We start from the raw sequence: 23,224 nt of genomic DNA, 5'->3' as shown, positions 1-23,224 counted from the left end.
AATTCTCCTGCTGGTATGGAGTATCATGATGGAGAGATTCTAGGGTACACACAGGGTGTTGGTGGCAGCACCCAGTGGCTTTAAAGAAGTTGGGCGGGGCACACTCAGTCTCATCAGTTTAAGCTACTTCAGTAAGCTTTGCATCATGAGTCTCTGAATCTCACTCTCAGAGATAGAATGAAATCAGAACACATGATATTGCTATTCAGACATCTCTCATTCTTCTTAGTACATGTTACTTTAAACCGTAGTAGTAATTTTCATATGTTATTTTTATTTCTCATTTGGCTGAGGACATAGAGCATGCAGAGAAGATTATTCATCAGACTGTGACTACCTGGCATACACAGTCCATATAATGGTAGTTAAGCTGAGATCCAGAGACTGACAAACTATAAAATCTAAAAGGCAGAATTTCTTACGGTAGATGGTTATAATAATTTTATATCTCAGTATTTTACATATGTGACATTTTGTATAATAAACAATTAACTGCCTGCTTTTGGCATTTTAAAGTTAACGTGGAGAGAGTAATAAAACAGATACTGTAAACATCACCTCCCAAAGTGAAGTGCTAAATGGCTCTGGCCTCTGGGAGGGTGAGACCTAATTATTCCTCATAGTGCACTCTGTACCTTTTTACTGCCAGTTTGGGTTTCATTGTCTTTGATAAACAAGATAATTGATATAAATGAGTGTGATCCTGTAAAATGGTTCCCCAATTGCAGGTTTTCATGCTGGAGGTATAATTTTCTTTGTGGCACATTACTGTTAATCTTTAAATGGGTGGGTTGGTAATCTGCCTTTCATACGAGGACATTAGGTGAGTTTCTCCTGATAAAAACACTGAGTGTAACCAGGGCACAGGAACAAATGACTTATGATCCCACTAATGAGCAAGAGCACATGGATTTTTGAATGCAAGAGAACGACCCTGGAGGTGAAAAGGAGGTGCAGTCCCCTCAGGAAGAGGACAGAGTCAGTGTGTGCTCAAAGAGGGGTCTGGCCACGCTCGACTTCTCCTCCTGCCCCAGCCCCAGCTCTTAGCACTTCAAATGCTTATGTTGCACTGGCTGACCTACTGCTGAAGATCTCAAGCAAGGAAGGCCTAATGTGCTTTCTTTTCTTATTTGGTGGAAAAAGACTGAGGCTTTGCAAAGCCACTATTTTAAAAATTTATTTATTTATTTTAAATTTAAACAGAATCTTTTATTGAAAACTTATTGATTTGCAATGTCGTATTAGTTTCTGGTGTACAACAAAGTTATTCAGTTATACATATATATATTCTTTTTCATTATAGGCCATTACAAGACATTGAATATAGTTCCCTGTGCTCTACACTGGGACCTTGTTTTTTTAATCTATTTTATGTATAGTAGTTAGTATCTGCTAATCCCAAACTCCTAATTTATCTCTCCCCCATTCCTTTTCCCCTTTGGTAACTCTAAGTTTGTTTTTTGGGTCTGTGAGTCTGTTTCTCAATACTACCATGTTAAATTTATCCTCAGCATTTTCAGTCTTCTGTTGGAAGGCTCTCTTTAGGAATTGTCAAGGGATGTATGTTTGCACCCAGTGGGGAAGTCTAGAGTAAAATCATTGACAGTTTGCTTTGAAGAACCCATTTCTCTTTGTGTATAAAGTACAAGGAAGAGTGAATGAAAAAGTGGGCAAACACTTATGACTTCTCTTAGGCGAGCATTATGCAGCTTAGCACTCGGAATCTTCGTAGTTTAAAAAAGTAATAAATAATGAATAAATATTTACTTGTCTAGGCATCTAAAATTTAGTTTAAAAAACGAATTTAAGCTCATGGCAAGGAAAACCATGGTGAAATGAGATTTCTCCCAGGACTGTTCTCTTTGGCAGTGTTATCACACAGCCTTTCAGAGATCCAGCATGCTAAGGGGTAGTCTGCTGTCCAGTTGAATGTCATCTCTTCACCGAATGGATGGGCTGTCTCCCTCCCTCTCACTCACTCTGGAAAGGTTAGCCTTTCTTCAGAATAGTACAGGTTTTTCCAGCAACATCTGTCAACTTGGCAATGAGCACACCCTAAGGAAATTATGAACATTTGAAGACCATCTAAATACTGTAGAGGACCTTTCCTCTCCCTCTTCTCTCCTCTCCCCCTGCTCCCCCTCCTGACTTCCCCCAGGAAGAGTAGAGCACCCACATAGCATTTATCACTGTCCATATCACTGATAAATTGTAAGCCTATTTATGTCTGTGATTTTTTTAAAAATGTATTTTGTTTTGATTTGTTCACTCGGTTGTGATGGCTCTTGAAACCTCAAAGCAGTGACTGTCCTAGAAGGCAGACTGTGGGCAGACCCCTTTGTTTAATGAAAAGAGATCCCCAGCCACTGTACTGTTAGCACAAAGAGCCTCCTTTGGTCTTATGACTCGGATGATCTTGATCTGATTCAGTAGGTCAGAAATTGCTGTGCCCAGCAAATATCGACCAGAAGGAACTGCTTTCTTGGTTATTCTGAAACTGCCAGCTGCATATTACACTAGCAGGTGCTAATAGTTTTTTCGCTGGTCAGTAGAATTGTTATTGGTTCTTCCTTCCCCTGCCACCTATTCTTGTACAATTACAGGGTGGCTCATGAGAATAAACATCTCCCCTCTTGGGTAATACCCAGATTTCTGAAATGCTGGTCTCACCACCCTTTCCATCTAGAGAAAGGTCTGGCTCTCATGGTTAGGGAAGTACCAAGCCTGGATCTTATGATTCTCTGGAAATCTCAAGATGCTTCTGTAAACATGATCTAATTTATTCTTTCAGTATTCATAAGAAGGTAGAGAGAAGGGATTATTCTCTTTATGGGTAAAGAAGCTGAGTTATGGGGCAGTTCAGTGGTCTCCTCGAGATTGCGTAGGAAACGGCTTACAGAACTGAGTTTTTCAGGTACCTGCCTTCCAGTCCATTGCTTTGTCCAGTGGACGATTGAGCTGTGGGCAGGCAGGAGGGGCAGACATTTTTCCCCTCTCAGAATTAAGTACGTAGCATGATGCAAAGAGATCTAGAACTCAGAAATAAGACAGCTACCAACATGCTTATTATAAAGTTCTGTTTAAAAATACTTGGACCCACTTTTCATTTCCCAAAGCACTAAGTGTAAACCATTAAAAGAATAATTAATTGAAAATAGTAGCAGAAGGTGATTTTTAAATTGCCTTTTATTGTATTTTACACAAAACTTTCCATCACACAGCGTAAGTCTACTGGAAAACATGATTCTGTTGCCTCAATCTAGATTAATTTTGGCCTCCAGAAGGCAGTGTAAATTGTATGTGTTGCTGAGGTTTTTTTTCTGATAACTCCTTTACTGAGGAGTATGAATAAAGTTGTTCCAGGTCATTTGCAAGACTTTGATTGTCAGTCTTTGAAGCTAGGTAGACAAAGTTCCCCAGGGACCCCCAGTTTACCTGTTGGGGAGGCAAAGCCTCAGTCTCCCCCAGGGGATAGCTCAACTTCCCCACAGCCCTGGGCTGGCCCCCCAGGCTGAAACAGGGAGAGCCCAGGAAGGCAAGTTTTCCCTCAGCCGTCCTGTGGGGTTAGATTAGAGTCTCAGTTCTGAGAGCTCAATATTCAGAAGTTAACACTCACATTTACTGGTATGTTTCTTCTAAATTTCAGTCACACTCCCTTGAGATTCTCAGAGTCTTTCCTTCTCACACAACTCAGTCCAGTATGGTTTGTGGGAACTAAGATATTTGAAAGTTTGGTGTCATTTCCAACCTTTTTCTCTCCGCTTCCAAAATCTGTGGCAGGAAGTTTCTGCCAAAGTGGAATTTTAGGAGCATACTGGACACAGATCTGATTGTAAAAATGTACAAAACTCCACTAATGTTTGAGTGCCTCACTGCTGATAACTACTGTTAGTAGAAACTCAAATTTTACATTTATTGATAATGTTAAAGGACCATCATTCAGGATCTTAAGACTCAAGAGTTAGCTATTATCCCAGAATCATTCTGACTTAAAATTGTTAAAGTTTGAATCAGATGCATCTTCCAGCTTAAAATTAAAAAAAAAAAAAAAAAAGAAATAAAAAGAGAAAAGCTCTATTTTGTTAAAGGATGGTTTAAAAAAAATACACACAGAAATTTCCTTGCAAACCACAACTTCTTTTGTGGACATTTTAAAAACCTTTGGACATCCTTTGTTCTGTGCTTAGCATGAATGAGAAATATTCCCTCAAGCTATGGTGTGACATCTCTTATCTCAAGTCACAGAATTGTGGCCTGACAAGACCTTTCAGCCAGTAGCATGGAACAAAAATAACTCTGTTGATTTCAACATCTTTTAGGACATAAGGAAAAATAAATCCATGTAGAACTCTTATGATACTACTCATAGAAAAGATGTGCTTTACATTACAACTTTAAAAAAATTTTTTGAGAAACCATTTCCAAAACTTGCAAGACAGATTTCAATGACTGTCTGTATGTTAGGTATTTCCCTCAGCTTGAATACTTTGTCCTGATGCGGGGGGCAGATGTAACTCTCTTTCTCTGACACATCATGTCCAGAGAAAAAGGGAAGCATCACCCCAATGAGATACTGCCTTTTAGTTCAAATACAGAACGGAATGTTTGGGATATCTTTTTTCTTACATCTGGAGATTCCTTTGTCTGAAATTTAAAGGGCCTTGCCTGCAGAGTGAATCCCTCTTTGATACACTGCAGCGGTTACTGGTGTTAAACATCTGTTGCTTGATTCTTGAAGGTCTTTTTGAATTGAAGTTTTTCACAGCTAAAACCTCCAGTGTGAATGCTGGAGTTTGAAAACTACACAAACAGAGTAAAACTCCTAAGCAGTTGGTTCTGGAACATACTTTCTCTCAAAGGCCCCAGGGTAAGAGAGAATTCACTGATCCTGGTGAACTTGCACATTTGAGACCCACAGCCCCCACGTGACCCCCCATCTCAACTTTGCTCCTGGGAATAGCCACCTCTGATTTCTCATCTTCGCCTTCTAGAAAACTGCCATTTTCTCTGAAATGTTTGGTGCTCTAGCTTGATGAAGTTACAAAGTTTGCATATTTTGGGAGGAGGGAAAGCCACACTGAAAGTTTGGAAAGGTGTTAACTCTTCCTGTCACTGGCTAAATAGAGCCCAGCGTAATTGTCAAAAGTCCTTGCAATCTCAAGATATGGTGTGATTTGGGCAACCTTGGCAATGTCAGAATTGGCGCTGTAACAGGAATGATGAGAACACTGAGGTGTATACTAACTGAAACAGACAGAAATGAGAACAGGAGAAAGGGAAAGAGGCTCAGAGAAATGCGGCTCCTGCTTCAAAAGGCATGGTCTCGTTTCTTCCCATGGGCTTCCCACAGCAGATATGGAGAGGTGGTCACTACTGAGTCCTTTGCAGTTATGTTAGGAAGCAGGCTTTTCACAGAGCTGGGAACTGGGGTAAAATTTGGGGAAGGAAGTGTTTATAAAGGGTTTTTCTTTAGCGATGTAGTATATGGTTTTTTTAACTTGATAGCTAAAACTAGGAATTACTGTAACTCGTAGCCAGTGTTGCAGAATGCATTTCCTTAGCTTTTTGATAGATTTCAAGGAAGATGGGCTTATGCTCCAATTAGCTGTTGTTCTTTTACAGCTGTTCAGACGTAACAGCTGTGAGTATTTCTTCCTGTAGAGTAAGTTGACAGAAGGTTGGATCTCAGCTGGGTTGGAAGGTTGCCTGGTCAGCAGCAAGTTCCTCTGCAGGCCTAGGAATGGGCCCCTGGGGGGTGAGCTCCTCTTTCTAAAAAAGTGTAGGTCTGTATAGGGGAATATCTATGTGTGACCTTAAGCTACTGTCCTAGGTGTCTTTGTGAAGGATATACTTTGTATCTCTGAAACTCTTGGCAATGGAAAAGAATCTAGTCTGAGTCTATTAAGCACCTGATGACTGTGTGAACCACTGTGCTGTTAGAAAACAATTTGTAATGAAAACAGCCAGGAAACACTGAATGAAGCCCAACACAAGCACTGTTTTTGAAGATGACAGTCCTCTCTAAGTGCTATTTCATTTTTTAAAAATCTGCTTCAAGTGGGTTTTTCCCCATACCTCTCAAAGGTGATCTCTGGAGACAGTTAAATAACATGTCAGTCTTATCTTTAAATATAGCTGGTACAGGTGGCACTCAGGTCATGTCCTAGTGAAGTAATACTGCCTTTTAAAACATTTATTACTCCTGAATTAAATTTACGGGCAGCTTGTTGGCCACCCCTGGTGCTGCGTAAGAACAGAGAACAGTAAAATTGTTTTCAGATCACTTTTTCTGCAGTTCCCCACAGTCTGAGTCATCCCAATATTCATACACTTGCAGAATGTATACACTTTGTTAACATGCAGCTTTTGCATTCAGAAGCAGCAAATTAAATTTGTCTGAGCAGAATTGCTATTGTACAGAGGGGGAAAAGTAATTTCTGCTCAAGCACTTCCCCTTTGCCTTTGCTCCTAGCACAGGCTTTTGTAATAATAGGCATGTAGCTGAAGAATGGCAAAGGAAAACCAGGAAGAGACAGACTCAGGATGCTGGATTTTGGCAGGATGGTTTTGTAAACAAAGTGACACAAATTGGGGCAGAAATTCCAGTGGGACAAGGGAGGAAACTGGAAGACTGGAAATACAGCACAAAGCTGAGTCCCATCCAGATGGTGTTTTTAATAAATTTATCAGACGCATATGAAAGACGGTAATGAACATTCAAGTGGGGAGTGGCCCGACCCCTGTGAGACGGAGAAACAGTATGGCACCTTCTGTGCATTGCAGTCAGTTAGAATCAGTCTCTAATTTTTCCCAGGAAAAAACACCACAGAACGTATCCAAACCATTGAGTAATTATTAGGCAGTCCAACTAGGCAGGCTGAGGTTTGTGTTTCTAGGAAGAAGAATTAATAACAGAATTATTTCCTGCTGAAATGGAGGAAGGGGCCTGTGACATCTGGGTCAAACCTCTTCTGTGAGGACGACTCTAGTGTGACTAAAGCAGATAGGATCCCATCAGGCATAAAAGAGCATTTATAGTCTTTAAAAGCTTAAATGTTATGTACATTCCTCCTCTTCCTCCTGTTCTGCCCCAAATGGTTTCTCCATGAGAAAATATTTTAGTCTACTATGAATAACCAAACTTGCTGTATGTGGGATAAACTTTTAGGTGAAGAGAAGTTGAGAGAGCTGAAGGTGTGTGTATGCTTATAAAGCAGCTCTTCTGCAGTGGGCATGTTTTTCTTTTTACTGTTTAGGTCAGGACCCAGAGATTGATCATATTTTACTTTTCTAAGAAAACTTTCCCTGAGAAAGCAATTTTTTTTCTGCTTTATTCAGTAACTTTTAGACTTTCTAGCTTTGAGTAAGGAGCTATGTTAAGCAAGGTTAAGTGTCACAACCTACATAGGAGTGATTTTCCAGCTCTGATTCATTCATTTAGCAGATATTTATTTAATACCCACTATATGCTAGGCACTGTTTCTGGGCAGTTGGGAAGCAGTGAAAAAAAAGAAACAAAAGTTTCTGCTCCTATGAAACTCACATTTATAAATCTCTGATTGTCAAATTAGATCAGATTGAGATGCTGATTTGGATGTTAAGAATCAGCACAGTGCTGGAATGATGGTCTCATCTTGGTTATTTACAGAAAGTCATTATCCACAGGGTTTGTGCCCAGGTCCCTATCCTTCTCTTCTTTCAGCCTTTTGGCTTCATTTGGTCATTATATTGTTAATTTGACTCATTATTAAGAAAACAGGAATGAGAATAAGAAAAGTGGTGATCTTCTGATTTTATTTCTTATGAAGTAAATACTAGTTGCTAGTAGAGTTTAGCAAAAGCTATTTCCTGAAAGGAAATTTTGGAGTTAGGGTAAATGGACTAATACAGTCCATCTCTGTGAATTTGTTGAGATGTGTCTGTGTTTATCTTGTTGGGCACCCTTTGTATATCCAGGCTTTCGCTGAAAAACATTAATGAACAATTATGTCAAGATCAAAGTGGAAACTATGGAATACTGTTCTCCAGCACATAGATACGGGATTTTTTGTTGCGAAGGCAAAATTCTTTAATATAACCTATGTTAGACTACCTTAAGATTCCAGAGGGTCAGAGGGTGATATTGCTAGGGCAGTTTTGCTTAGAGAAAATGTTGGAGACTGAAAGAATCTTCTTTAGTAAACCCATTTATAAATACGTCTTTAGAAAAGCAATTCTGAGTGCTTATCCCAGCCTTGTTTCCCAAAGAGCTTGAACCATATCAGTAATGATTTTGTGATTGTCTCTGATGCTGCTGCACTAATTGACCACTAGTTAAAATCAGATTATCGAGGGATGAAATTGCGAAGCAGTAAGTTAGCTTAGGAGGAAATTGACAAGCTCAGGGAGAGTCAACAAAGACAGCAGTTAAGACCCAGTGGATACTACAGAGGGCATCAGCATTCAAAAGAATCCCCAAAGATTTATTCTTTCAAACCCCCTGAAATCACTTGCATCTTTCTGGTTTTGATAAAAACAGTTAAAATATGTAGAACTTAAAAATTTTGTTCAATATTCCATTTGTGCAAAAGAATATAAGGAACATATATGTAAAGTTTGGAGAGCAGGAACACTCACCCAGCCTGAGAAACAGAACACTACCAAAGCTTCAGAGCTGTTTGTGTGTTCCTCCCCTAGGTGCGTTCTCACTGCCTTCCTATCCATAGGTCACCATTCATCTGAATTTTAGTGTTTACTGTTTCCCAGTTCTCCTTTCTAATCTCACCACGTGGGTGAGATTCACTAGGTGTCTATCACTAAACATTAGAAATGGAATTATACCCTTTGTATTTTTCTGACTTCCTCTTCTTAACTTTCTTTGTGAGATTGACCCTTGTTGATACACATAACTCCAGTTCATTTATTTTCAATACTGGGTAGTTTTTGTTTGGTAGTGAAACTTTAAAACTCAACGGACAGGTTAAATAGCAGATGAGACACACCTGAAGAGAATTAGTGACCACAGATAGTAATTTTAAGAAATTAACCAGAATGCTTCAAAAAGAGGAAAAGAAGGCGGAAAATGAAAGGAAGGTTAAAAAATATAGAAGATGGAATGAAAAATCCCAGCAGAGTTCTAATGGGAATTCTAGAAGAAGTTAAAACAGAAAATGAAGGATAATCAATACTCACAGAAATAATGGTCATAATGTTCCAGACTTGATAAAAGCCATATATGCTCATATTCAGTCCTGAGCAGGATAAATCTAATCTACATCTACGTACAACATAGTGAAGTTGCAAAATACCTAAAACAAAAAGAAAACCTTAAAATTAACTGTAGAGGGAAAAAAATTATAACAGAAGGATAGCAGACTTTAGTAGACATAACAGTAGAAGCCAGAAGACTGTGGAATAATATCTTGAAAATGCTGAGGAGAAACAACTTTTCACTTAGAGTTCTATACCCAAATAAACTGTTTTTCAAGAGTGGTGGCAAAATACACTTTCAAACAAAAATTTTGCTGAGCTCTGGTGGGTGTGTCTTAGAAAGAAGGAAGTTGGACCAAGAAGAAAGGAGAATATAAAAAAAAAAGTAATGGTGAATAAATTGGTGAATGTGGATAAATAAGCTTTGACTATGAAATAATGATTTTTTAAAAATGACTGATTGAGAAAGTATAAAACAAGGTAGAACTAAAATGTTAGATATGAATAACAAGCCAGGAGGCAAGAGATTTGTATGAAAGTGTTAAGATCTTTTATATTGTTCAGGAGAAGGGAATATGTGACTTTTAATTTTAAACATTGTTAAGTCTGGTATACACGTCTGAAATGTAGTAAAAGAGTAGAATTAGAGTTTATAACTTCAAAACTAAATCAATAAAGATAGCTGATAGCTGTTGGGGAAAATAAAGGAAACTTAATCCATCAGAAAACAGGAACAGAGTGGACAGAGAAGTGGAGGAAGCAGCAGAAAAAAAAACAAACTTGTAAATAGGAAATAAAAGTGAATTAATGTACATCAGTAATAACACTGTAACTCATATAAATCTTTCAGTTAAAAGACAAAGGGCACTGAATTTCTCAAAAGCCCAGTTATATGTTATTTACAAGAGACCAGAAAAGTAGAAGAGTGATACTAAGGAAATAGTAGCCAAAATAAAAGTGCTATATTTATTTGACGTCAGACAATGTAGATTTTAGGGTGAAGGCATTATTAGAAGTAAAAAGTGATATTACATAATGAAGAAAGGTTCATTCCATCAGTAAGATGTAATTCTAAAATGATATACATGAAATGACATGGTCTCAAAATATATAAAGCAAAAATTGACAGAATTATAAGGAGAAATTGATAGATCTGTTCATAACGGGAGATTTAAATGAACTTCTTCTAGTAGTAATTAGTAGCCATATAAGTAATTTGAACAACACAGTAAGTTTGATAAAATAAATATATATAGAACCATACACCTCCCAAATTAGAGAATACACATTCTTTTCAGGCACATGTAAAATATTAGTAAGAATTAACCATGTACTAGGACACAAAAGAGCATATCTTAACAAATTCTACAGTCAGTATCATACAGACCACACTTTTTTATCCATATTGCAATGTAATTTAAAATCAGTAACAAAAAGATAACTTGAAAAGTTAAAAACATACTTATGAATAATTTATGGATCAAAGAAAAATCATAATGGAAATTAGAAATCCTTAGATGCAATCAACTTTTAAAACACTGTCAGACAAACCCAAACTGAGGAACATTCTACACAATACCTCACCAGTACTCTTCAAAACACTGTATGTCAAAACTTAAAGGATAAAGATAAAGCAGGACTTAGAGGTAAAATATTAGCTTTAAATGCTTTTATTAGAAAAGAAGAAAAATTAATGAGTTAAGCATTTGCTTCAGATATTTAAAAAAAATAGAATAAATCCAAGGGATTAGAAGGAAGAAATAATAAAAAGAGCAGAATTTAGTGAAGTAGGAAATAAAAAAAAGAATCAGCAAAATCAAAAATTGGTTTCTTGAAAATACTAATAAAGTAGACAAACGTGTATAGGACTGATCAAAAAAGAAAGAAAAGGTACAAATAAGATATTTGGAATAGTAAAGAGAATATACTTGTGAATAATTTTATGCCAGTGTTCTTGAAAACTTAAAACAAGATGAAAATTTTCCCTGAAAGGGCCAAGAATATCTAAGGTAATTTTGAAGAAGAAAGGAGAAGGGGAAGGAAAGGGAGGAAAGGTGTTCACTTTAGCAGATTTTAAGATAATGTAAAATTACAGTAATTAAAGCAGCATAGTAATATGTCTGGAGAAAACTCCAATTCAAAAAGATCCATGCACCCCAGTGTTCAGCGCAGCACTATTTACAAAAGCTAAGGCGTGGAAACAGCCCCAGTGTCCATCTACAGATGATTGGATAGGGAAGTTGCGGTATATATAAATAATAGAATAATACTCAGCCATAAAAAAGAATGAAACAATGGTATTTGCAACATCATGGATGGACCTAGAGATTATCATACTAAGCGAAGTAAGTCAGACAGAGAAAGACAAATATCATATGATATCACTTACATGCAGAATCTAAAAAAATGAGACAAATGAACTTACTTACAAAACAGAAACAGACTCTCAGACATAGAAAACAAACTTATGGTTACCAAAGGGGAAAGGGGTGGAGGAGGGATAAATTAGGGTTTGAGATTAACACACACAAACTGCTATATATAAAATAGATGAACAACAAGGTCCTATGGTATAGCACAGGTAACTGTATTCAGTATCTTATGATAACCTATAATGAAAAAGAGTACGTATATATGTGTATAATTGAATCACTGTGCTGTACACCAGAAACTAACACAATGTTACTTCAATTAAAAAAGAAAGCTGCATGGTAAAGGCAGAAGACTAGGCAAATCAGGGAAACAGTGCAGATCTCATAAAGAGATGTGGATACGTATGAAAACTTCGTATGTGACTAAAGTAACAAATTAGTGGGGGAAAGGATGGACTGTTCACTAAATGGTGCTGGGGAAATTGGCTGACCTTATGAATAAAAGGTGAAAGTAGGTCTGTATTTCATAGGGTACCAAAAATAAATCCTAAACAGATTAAAGAGCCAAATGTGAAAAGCAAAATTTCTTAACTTTTAGAAGAAAATATCGGAAGATATCTTTATGAATTTGGGGTAGGAAAGAATTGATAAACAATAGAGGGAAAGCACAAATCATAAAGGGGAAGATTAAATATTTTAACTTTTAATACATTAACCGAAAAAGGATTGGCACCCTGCCAGTGAGGTGACTCAGCCATGAGTGTAATTCCACTTCCATATATCCATGCATACACACACACATCTCATACATTCCTTGAAGAAACTCTTACCTATGTGCACAAGAAGACACTTGTTTGTAATCACAAAACAGCAGTAACAATCCAAATGTCCCGTTGGTATATTTATACATTGAAATATTTTATAGACTACACAACTAAACTAGATTTATCTGTCTATTGAATGTTCCTGCAGCCTGGTTTAATGTTTGTTGTAGATGTTAATATTGTTGGCCAAATATTCCTTCTTTTGATCACAGAGCAAGGTAGCCGTCTCCTACTCCCTTTGAAGTTAGGTGAGACCCTGTGACTTGCCTTAGCTAATAAAAAAATGTGAGCAAAGTGATGTGTGTTGCTTTGGGGGAAGAGTCTTAAGAGCCAGTTCACTCTCTTCTCACTGCTGCTGTGATTAAGGAAGCACATATCAATACAAAGCCTCCGTCACAAGGTTCCCTGAGTGATACAGTGCTCCGAGCCACCTTGCTGATCATCAGTGAATGCATAGGGTGGGTGAAAAATAAATGTGTGCTATTTAAGCACCTGGGAGAATGGAGACTGTTACTGCAGCCTAAGGCTGCCTACAGTATGATTTTATGTCTCAGCTCAATTTACTGTGTATCTTATGCCACTTCCTTAAGTTCTCTCTTCCAAATCACAGAATACTTCCCCTTTTCCATGAAATAGTGGTACCATGACTTAGCCTCTAAACATAGTCCTTTATCTCTTCTCCTTTCGAAATCATGGAGGACTTGTCTCTAAGCACCTTCTCTGCCAGGAAACTGTCCCCACAGGTTATTTCATGAATGTTTTTGCTTGTTGCTTTGGAGTTAAGCTTCATAGTCAAGGGATTCATCTGCAGAAAATCCATCCCCTCTCTCTTCTTCATGCCCTTTCTCTCTCCTTTATCTGTGGATGGCTGTTCTCATCTGCAGGAAACAAAGCAAGTAGTGAAGGTATATAAGATGAGGGCTCAAGTACAGGCATGCCCAACTTTGGAAAATAAACACGTTGCTTAGAAGATACGTGGAACATTATTTTCCACATCGTTAAAAAGTAAGAAATGTTTTGGCATGATAGTAGTACTTCTCACCTTCTCTCTTTTCACAGAATATATTATTACTGAAAATACAGTATGTATCTAATGAGAAATTGTCTTTTTTTTAATCCACTTAAAAATTATGTAAAGTAAGCTGCAAATCTTGAATGAGAGTAGCTAAGGTTAATTGTAGATTTGGGGAAAATAACTTAAATGTCTGAAGAAAACCCCGGCACCAGTAAATGCACGAAAAAGGTCCCAAGGGACTTAAAAGGCCCTCACCTCTTATCATTCTCTTCTCAGTGTTTAGAGAATTTACATCATTTTTGGACAGCTATCATTTTGTGGAAACCCTAGACTTTTATAAATGAACAGGTTGATGTATATAGAGAGACTCAGAATCAAAACAGCTGGTGTTTCAAAATACAGCAGTTCATGAACAAAGAGACAAGCATATGTGTTGAAATGCTCAGAATAGTAAACAAATAAAAATGGGAAATGAATCATGCCTGAAGGCAACTGTATATTCTGAAAAGGGATTGATACCATGTCCTGGGTTGTTTTCCTGCTTTGTGAATTCTGAAATACTGAATCCATATATATCAAGCTACTTTAAACAAATTAAGTGTAATAAATATGTACACTTTAGAGAATACTGATAAAACATGTGTCTGTGTACCTATTGCCTAGCTTGAGAATAGAACAAGACCTGTAGTTTTGCAGCCCCTCCAAGATTTCATCTCCCCTCTTCCCAGACAGATAATCCTGGATTTAGTGTAATATTTCCCTGAATTTCCTTTTTAGTTTTGTGTTTATGCATGTATTCCTAAACAGAGTAAATTTTTAGTTTTGCCTTTTTAAAAAACTTTGTGTAAATGAACTCATACACCATATTTTTCTGTGCCTTGTTTTTTTCACTCAATATTGTTTTTTGATTCACTCATTTGTATATAGCTGTAGTTCATTAATCTCAATTACTGTGTGGTTTCCCATTGTAGTAATATTTTGCAGTGTATTTATGCATTCTGTATTTTATAGGATATCATGTTTCTTTATAATAAAATTCTTTAGGACTGATTACTATATGTAGTTTGGTTCATTCCAACCTTAGGCTCAACTTTTTAAAAAGCTATTGGGCGTGGAAAATGTGTTCATAACTTGAGATAATCAAGATGCTCTAATTCTGTTTTATCGTTGATAGTAATTAATTTTGTTCATAGCACACTATTGTGATATATTTGGCTTCTTTATCTTGATGCTGAATCTTGTGTTGGATTCACAGTTCCCATGGAGAATGTTGCAACAATTGCCGATTGTGCCAGTGTGATTGAAGGAGTCAGTCGGAGCCGAAATGCCTTGTTGAACGGGGACACCAAGAATTATGATTGGGATTCTGGCTACACATGTCATCAGCTAGGAAGTGGTGCAATTGTGGTTCAGCTGGCACAGCCATACATGATCGGGTCAATACGGTAAGAAGATTCCTTTTCATTCATTCCTTTTAAAATGGAACACACGTGCAATTATGTTTTGACATATTGATGATCCCAGCAACTTCAGTGAAGATACTCTTCTGTTCTTTGCTCTAAATATCAAGAAGGGGGATGGAAAGGAAGGGACAAAGATGTACAAGGTGCTTGTTTGGATTTTCTGGTGAGGAGATGCACCAAAATTAGACTTGTGGAGGGACTGGATTAGGCTTGTGGAGGAAGAGGACTAGGGCCTCATCCTGGATATAGCTTACCTCCTAGTCAAGTCTCACTTTGTATTGGCTAGGGACTTAACAGGATAATGTCAAAAGAGGTTATACAGAGTCAAAAATCATTTTCAGCTTTAATAAATGACTGTATATTAACCAAACAGATCTGAATATGAGACCTGGTTCTAAAAGATCTTTTTAATATGAGTCTTCATGTCTTGGATTTTGGTTGTGGTTTTCATTATGTTTTGCTTTGTTTTGTTTTATGAAGGGAACTTTAACCCAATATTGCTTGATTTGTATGATCATATAATTGTAAAATGTGAGACTGGTGACATCCCCCAGAGGATTTACTTTAGTTCAGGAGAGCCATCTGGGTCTTGAATAGGCTGCCTTTTTTGTTTTTTTAAGGTTCTAAGAAGGTCTCTGAAAGACTAATGTTGTGTGTGTGTGTGTGTGTGTGTGTGTGTGTGTATGTGTACATATATATTTTAATGTACATATTTTACATTATATCTTAGCCTGCCAGGAATAGACGTGTTGGTAAGACATGGCTGCCTTCCCCCCATCATGCTCCATCACATTTGCTTTATTGTTTCCTGTTCTCACTTTAAAGTGAGTATGTGTAAAGAAAAAAATAGCACCAAAAAATAAGGTAGTAGGATTCTAATAGACAAAGGTTTACTGATGTTAGGCTAATAACTACAGAGGTTAATGCTGCTTGTCGGTTCCCTGGGGTACCCTGACAGGTGATGCTGGATTTCTTGGAGAATTCAGACTTTGAATTTCTTTATTTAAATTGTCAGTCTGTTTTCATAAAGGGCCACATACAGGCTGAGTACCACAGGCAACAAATCACAGATAGAGAAGCTTGAGTTCATACTGCAGGCCAGACAACTCACTTTGTGCTTAGGAAGGAGAGGAGACAGGCCACAATCAGTCTGGACAAACTACCAGTGCAAACAAACTTCCGTCAGATAGCAAACAACACCCGCTCCTTGCTTTTTCTCAGCTGTGTGCATTAACTGAAGTAATTATAAGCTATCTATGTAATAAGCCATTCTAGAATTTTTGTCATAAATGGTGTGAAACTTCTCTGAATATTTCCCATTATAGTCTTTTTCTCTTCACTTTGAAAATCTGGAAAACAGTTGTCCTCCTCTTGTCTTATAGTCTCCACAATTTCTTGAAGTTTACCAGTCGTTTCTCTGAGATTACATCTGCAATTTCTTTCAGCAGGCTTCGTGTGTAACTCATCTAAGCAGGGGACTTGAAATCATTTAAATTGACTCTCTTTCTCTCACTTCACCTATTTGGGGCTTCAATGTTCTCTTTATTATGTTTGTTCTGCCATTTCTGATTTGAAGACCAGTCTTCTTGCCAGTGAAGATGGAAGCAAACTGGCAGCTTAGCACCTCTGCCCACTCTCTTTTAATATCCCATGTGTTCTGTCTACTTACCCCACATGTCCCCCATCCCCCCACTCCCCCAGCCACCTAACAATGTTCCATGTGCATCTAGAATTCCATTTTCCTCCCCTTTCCCTGCTCACGTTGCCTCATACCGTGATTTCCTCCTCTCATTCAGTGGTACTGCCCATCTCTCCATCTGCTGAGCCAGAAACATGGGAGTCTTCCTAAATTCCTTCCTTTCCCTCACCTCCCCCACTCAGCCAGTGAGCTGGCAGTACCAGCTCCTACATATCTACAAATCCTTCCTCTCTTCCCCATCTCCACTGCCCTTACCACAGTTGTACCTTTGTCATGCCCCTTCCTAAGAGGATTTATGGTTACTGTTTGCCTTCAGGAGGAAATTCAGACAGAGGCATTAAGAATGACCTGACTACAGCCTTGTCTCCTGCCTCTCCGCCCACCCCTACACGTGCTGTTTCAGCCTGCAGGTATCCAGCTACTTGCAGTTTGGCACGTGTGTCTCGCCTCTCTTACCCCGTGCCTTCAGCTCTGAACATACTGTTCTCATTGCATGTGTCTCTCACCACCTTCTCATTGCCCATTTTTACCTGGCTTTAAAACCCTTTGAAGACTCCATTGCCTCTGGCAGTGCTTCCCTAACCTTCTGTTACCTCCTGGACTGATTTAGACTTCTCCTCTTCAATGATCCCACATGTTCTGTATGTAATTCCTGTCAGAGCATTTGTCATGCTTGTATTATAATTGTTTACTTGCTGCCTCCTCCCAGCCTCACCTGGTACAAAAGCCTTTGGCAACTCAGAATAAGTGTCCCTTGACAGACTGAAAGTGCAGATGAGGTAGTCTATCAAGATAGAAGGGGAAATTATAGTGAGTACAGTAGGAGATCTAGAATTTTAGATCCAGCAGGGACCTCATGAGGTCGTTGCCAAGGTGACAACTCAGAGAGACAAACAGGTTTTTTGTGTGGCGGGGCTACCTTGGCCTCTAGCTCTACTCAGAGAATCGGGGATGCTGAATCTAGCTCCAGAAAAAGGTGTCACCAGAGCTTAAGAGAGAGAAGAGTGCCCATTTGGTTTTCTTTAAATGTGGAATGAAGATGGTTCCCAAAAACAATTTTTCTCTTCCTGACTCAGAGGGGGGATGATGAGCATGAGCACCACCGAAGGCAGAATTGTGTTATCTCGGCACAGTGTGAAGCCTCCAGCTTCCTTAAACCCAGCTATTGCTTTTGCAGTGAGAAAATCCATGCAGCTGAAGCTCCATGTAACTGGCTCAGCGCTCAAAGAGACACGTCTCTGTGAAGCTAGCATTATGTTGTCAGGAACTGCATTTGCCTCTTCTGTGACATTATCAAGAAGAAGGGGAGAGGGATTTCTTAACCGCCAATGCCTGTGGACGATGCTGGATACCCTGGCAGGCCATGGTTAGCAGCAGCTGATGTGCCCGACAGATGTCTATTGACAGGAAACTAGATCAGTGGCATCTCTTCATGGGGATGGGTAATTGACAAGTGACAGGTTGATTAGTCAGTGACATTTGACCCACAGCTTCTATTGCTTGTGATGACTGACTTGCTTTCCTAGTCACTATCCGAAGGAGCCCAGTGATTCTGAGTCAACACCTAGAGGGAGAGCATGGCAGAGCCGAGTGACTAACATTTTCTCCGTCTGAGAGGGAGGAGGTCTGGCAACTCTGGAAGCCCTTCCTCTGGGCGCCCAGTCCCAAGGTGCACTGACTTTAAACGTTCAGGTTTCTTTGTAGAGGATGGACACCAAAGGCAGAGGTCTCAAAGATGAATTATCTTGATCACTGAATTCTTCATTCCCAAGAGAGGACAGAATTATTTTGTAGATGAGATTTCTTTTGTTGGGCTGTTTTCATCCACAGAAACCATTTCTTCCTTTCCTGAGCATTTACCCTATGGCTGGGTGGGCAAGCATAGCTTCTCTCTTGACAGACGATGCCCATAGCTCACCACAGTCAGTGGGAGCCTAATCCTACTGGTATGTCTAGTACTAATAAATACCCTCGTGGTATCCTGGAAAGGCCGACTTTGAAACATGATCTCTGACCATCTCCTCCTCTCCCTCATTTTCATTCATTCATCCAACAAACATTTATGGAGCCTTTTGGGCCTTTTACTGTGTGCCAGGCACTGTTATAAACACTGAGGATACAACATTGAATACAGAAAACAAACATCAGTGCTCTCATAGAACTGATACTGGGCAGGGGTGGGGCAGTGGCGAGTCACCAGTAAACAACACTATTTGTAGTATGTCAGGTATTTCAGAGATGGAGTCATCAGGAGGGAGGACTAGGGGTGAAGTTTTAGACTGAGCAGCCAGGGAAGCTTCACTGTGCAGAGCCTGAAGGATGGCAAGAGCAAGCCATTTGGGGACCTGGGGGATGAGCTGCCCAGGCAGGGGGCTGAGGCCCCCCGTGGTGGAGCACGCATGTCTGGCAGGTTGCGGAGCAGAAAGGAGGCCAAGGTGGTGCAGCAGAGGGAGAGGGGAGAGTCAGAGGCAAGGCGATGGAGGTAACTTTCAGGGAAGATAGCCCTCAGATGTTCTGTTGCTGTTTCTGTATTCAGTCATCATCCCACCCACCGCCACAAACCCATCCGAGTGTTTCACCAGCACCATTAGAGGAGAGTTTTCCTTGCTGAGGAGAGGAGGGGCAGAGCTGGGGAGGCGGTCCTGCCTTTAGAAGCCACCTTCTTTGTTCCTGACCTGCCTTTATCCAGCCACTCCCAGAAAAGAAACAGCAGGAGGCGTCCTAGGCCTTGCAGTGTACAGGAAACTCTCTCCCCATCTTCAACATTTCTTTCTCTTTCCCAAGAGCCAGAGCAGGCAGTGTAACTGGGAAATAAAGGAGTTTGTCTCCACTGCTGCTAGGTTTACAGGCACAGGGAAGGGTACTCATTTTATTTGAAAGAAAAAGAAACTGCCTGGAATGTGCCTAAAAAGCGGGTAACTGAGTAGTAATTACATCATTTTCATACCATTTTAAAAACATTAAAATTTAAATAACAGGAAATCTTCAGGGGTCTGACCACATAAAAAGACCAGGATAGAGTCATAATAACTAACCAAATCTACCTAATGTCTTAGTTTATAGTCCCTCTGTCGCCTTAGTTTAAGACTTATTATCTTTCTACTTGCTAATCATGATTTCCTTTTAAGTGTTTTCAGGTTAGTATGAGAACTCACAACATATGCTGTGCATTAAGCACACCTATCACCCAGTCTTTTTCAGCTAATAAATGACAGTGCTTTGTTGAAATCCTAATTATAAGATAGCCAATTAAATTAACAATACTTACATTAGCTTGAAAATGACAGTTTTGTAATTGATATGTGCAATACTGTGAGTAAAATACCCACAGTGCTTTAACTAACCTAATTGTGAGTAAGTAGGCTGTTGGAAGATGAAACAGCACAGATAGATGCAACTAAGTAAACCATGGTCTCTCCAGGTGTTATGAGGATTAAGGAGTTAATGACTAAATATTTTTAGTTCCTCAGTTAGAAAATGTTATATGAATATATTATGTTAGAACAAAATGATCTAGCCTAAAGTATGTGCTTGGTGGGTATTCATAATCTCTTTAGTCTGTGGAGATGAGGTTTTTATTTTGCAAGAGGAAAAAAACCAGTTCTACAATTTACAAAAGTTAATCTGGCACAGAATTTCTGAACCACAAATCAGTTTATGTGTTGCAGTTATTAAGCATAGATAAAACAAAGCAATAGCAAGTTGATCCTTTTTTAAAAAAAATTAGATAAGTCTCTGTGGTCCTTATTCATCACGGCTTAGTTTTTCTTCTCTGTGAGCTGTTAAGCTCATGCCCAATTCAGCTGCCTTTTCACTGTTGTGTGGCTGCAACCATTCTAGATTATCTATTCAGTTTGTAAATTACTGAGACCCCTTTTTGATTGCTATTTTTCCTTTTTCCCACTGCTGACCACTTGCTAAACTATTGCTCCACTTCCTTCCCAAAGGATAGGCGCGGGAAAGGAAAAGAGGAATCTCAAACCATTCAATTTTATGTCCTGTTTAATATCTCCAAATGAAGGTTTAGTCCATAAGGGTGGGGAGAGGAATGGAAGCTAATGACTCAAATGATGTTCTGTACTTATTTGAGTATTTTCTACATCTGTGCTGTCCTCAAGTTCTTATAGGACCACAGATAATGTCGAGTTGAAGTCAGTGATTGTAGGATTGAGGTGGACTTGGGTCTTCGCAACGATTTCCAAGTGCCTGGTACATACTCTGTGCTGTGAGTACTCAATAAACACTCATTGACTGAGCTGACAACATAGTATGTTAGTGCAACTAAAGGGAGTTCTATCTATCAACTAAACTGGACATCATATTTGCTCAGTGTCTGATCTAAGTGTATGTGAGGAAACTACTAAAGATCTGGCATCTCCAGTAAATGACTAAGATGGAATTCTGGTGTTAGGCACTGACACGCGCACAGGTGAGGACGCTGGCCTCACATTCTGGGCGGCTTCCATTTCATTGTCTGAGTGATGCACAGGCAGGCACACACTTACTTACATTAGGACAGTCTTCTTTGCAGCCTAGAGAGCTAAAATTCCCCTTTTTGTAGTCTAAAGAATACAACAAACATCTAAAACATCCTTTGGCTTGGATTAAGATTGCCTATAATTCTAGTCACAATTGGAAAGATATTTTACAAAATTTGCTTCATATCAGTCATGTTAAGCATCGTCTGTCACAGCCCTGAAACAAGGAATTCGTCCCTGTCTCGCTGATTCATGATTTATTTACCAAACATTGTTTCTCTCACAGCCTATCTGCATCGCACTAAAGTCTTCTCTTATCACCTTCAGAACTCTGGTTCCTAGAAAAATTGTTGAATAAAAAATTATATCTTTGGTTCTCAGTAGATGCTAGAGTCTGAACTTTGTGAACACAAAGGGGACCAGAAATGCTAGAGCCTGGAAACAGAGAGCAGAATGGGGGAATGGTGAATGTGTCTCAGCCAGTTCCATCCTAGAGGCATTTCAAGACCAGGAAGTATTGCTATGGCAACTAAATTGCTTGTTAAAAATACAGGAGAGGGCCTAGAATTCAGATGTTCTTTGGAGAAACAGGAAAGGTTAAATGCCCTCCCTACCAAAGTGTGTGTGTGTGTGTGTGTGTGTGTTTAATTTACCTCACATCAACTGTTCATCTCTCTTGATTAGAGAACTTGACAACTAGTCGTCATAAAATACAGCTGAACACATGAAAGGAAAAATCCTTTCAGTTTTCAAAGATTAACCCATCAAGAAGACATTTTTACAGAGGGTGTCAGTCCCATTTGACCCAATATTTTATGCATAAATGTATATTTAATAATTATCCAGAATTGTTATTTGAGACACCTCTAAAACAAATGCTCACTTTACCAATAGTGCTTTACACAATCATTTTAAAAACCAGAATCATTCACCTTGGGAGATCAAATGAATGGCAAGTATTAACCTCCTTCTGTGGTTTTACTTTGGTAGCTGTTTTACACACTGCTCCCCCGGGATCACCTTTACAGGGTCACAGAAGTGTGGCTGTTCTCGTGAGGGCTAACAGAAGCTTAGGACTTTCAGCAAATTGACCGAAATTTCTACATATTTAATACATCAGATTGCTTGAATCTATCTTCTGAGTATTAAGTAAATGAAGCTATTCTGAAACCTGATGAAGGGTCACAGTCATTTAAGAAACTAGTTCTTGAATTAATCCAGAACAGTAATCTATCTTTGAAAACTTTCAATTCTCTGGTACTCTTAAATCAGAAATCTCTGATTTTTTCCCCCAGGAGGCCAAATTTGTCACCTTGTAGGATGCTTTTGGTGCATCTTGGTAACACCTGATGTCAGTGTATCTCTCCCTCCCACCTGACTCCCAAACTCCACAAGCTTGGCCCTTTGTAAACTGGTAACCACAGAGGTACTTGACCAAAACATTCTTGTATCTCTAGTTAGAAACAAGTGGAAGTACTGAGATCAAGAAAAACTGCCACCACTTCTTTTTGCTTCTTCCATGTCCATTCACCCCCATTCTTTATCCTCCTCTTAGGAAAAGTGATTATGATGACAGGCTGGTTGGTGCCCCTCAAGGACTCCTTTCAGTAACTTTCCTGGACACTCAGGGCCTCAGATCCTGCTGAGGAATCATTTTTCTTTTTTCCTGCTGTGTTACCTCTTTCAACAATGTATCAGATTCAGTATAAGGAATATTGGTTACATAGATAAGTGCAGAGTGTGCTTTTACTTCTGCCTGGACTTTTTTTCCTTGTGCCCTTAAGAACTAACAGTAAAGATCCTCTTTCTTCCCTTCACCTTATGATGTCTGAAACTGTGTCCCTCAGTGATTATAACATTACCAGCCTTGCCACATTATCCTTTTACTGAAACTGAGCACCATTCAAGATTGTTTAGATTTTCCATACAATTTAATGGTCCTTTTAGTTGCTGTGTTTTTCAGTAGTTCTGAAGTTTTAGCTGCTTCACTGTCTCCATTTAAGATGTGAAGATACTATTGTATGACTTTACTTCTCTCTCTCTCCACCATGAACATGGTGATATAACTGGTACTAAAACTACCTTCAAAGGTTCTAATTTGTTGCACAGTCCTACAGAGCCTCCTACGTCCGTAAAAAGAAAATGAGAGAAGGTATTGGACCTTCTGGTTCAACCCACCCTTAA

At 39.0% G+C, this 23,224-nt stretch overlaps 1 protein-coding gene across 18 annotated transcripts in view; it reads left to right on the top strand.

The window, feature by feature from the left end:
* BTBD9 (BTB domain containing 9) overlaps nucleotides 1-23,224 on the top strand; it is a 357,333-nt gene that overhangs the window by 237,374 nt on the left and 96,735 nt on the right. For all 18 annotated transcript variants that reach the window (XM_074348624.1, XM_074348615.1, XM_074348621.1 and 15 more), the window contains one exon: nucleotides 14,656-14,845. In XM_074348624.1, coding sequence (XP_074204725.1) covers nucleotides 14,656-14,845 — 190 coding nt within the window. The remainder of the gene's footprint in view (nucleotides 1-14,655; nucleotides 14,846-23,224) is intronic.

Source organism: Camelus bactrianus, chromosome 20, assembly GCF_048773025.1.
Source record: "Camelus bactrianus isolate YW-2024 breed Bactrian camel chromosome 20, ASM4877302v1, whole genome shotgun sequence".
Lineage (NCBI taxonomy): Eukaryota > Metazoa > Chordata > Mammalia > Artiodactyla > Camelidae > Camelus > Camelus bactrianus.
Note: the sequence above shows the minus strand (reverse complement) of the source record. Positions and strands in the feature narration are given on the sequence as shown.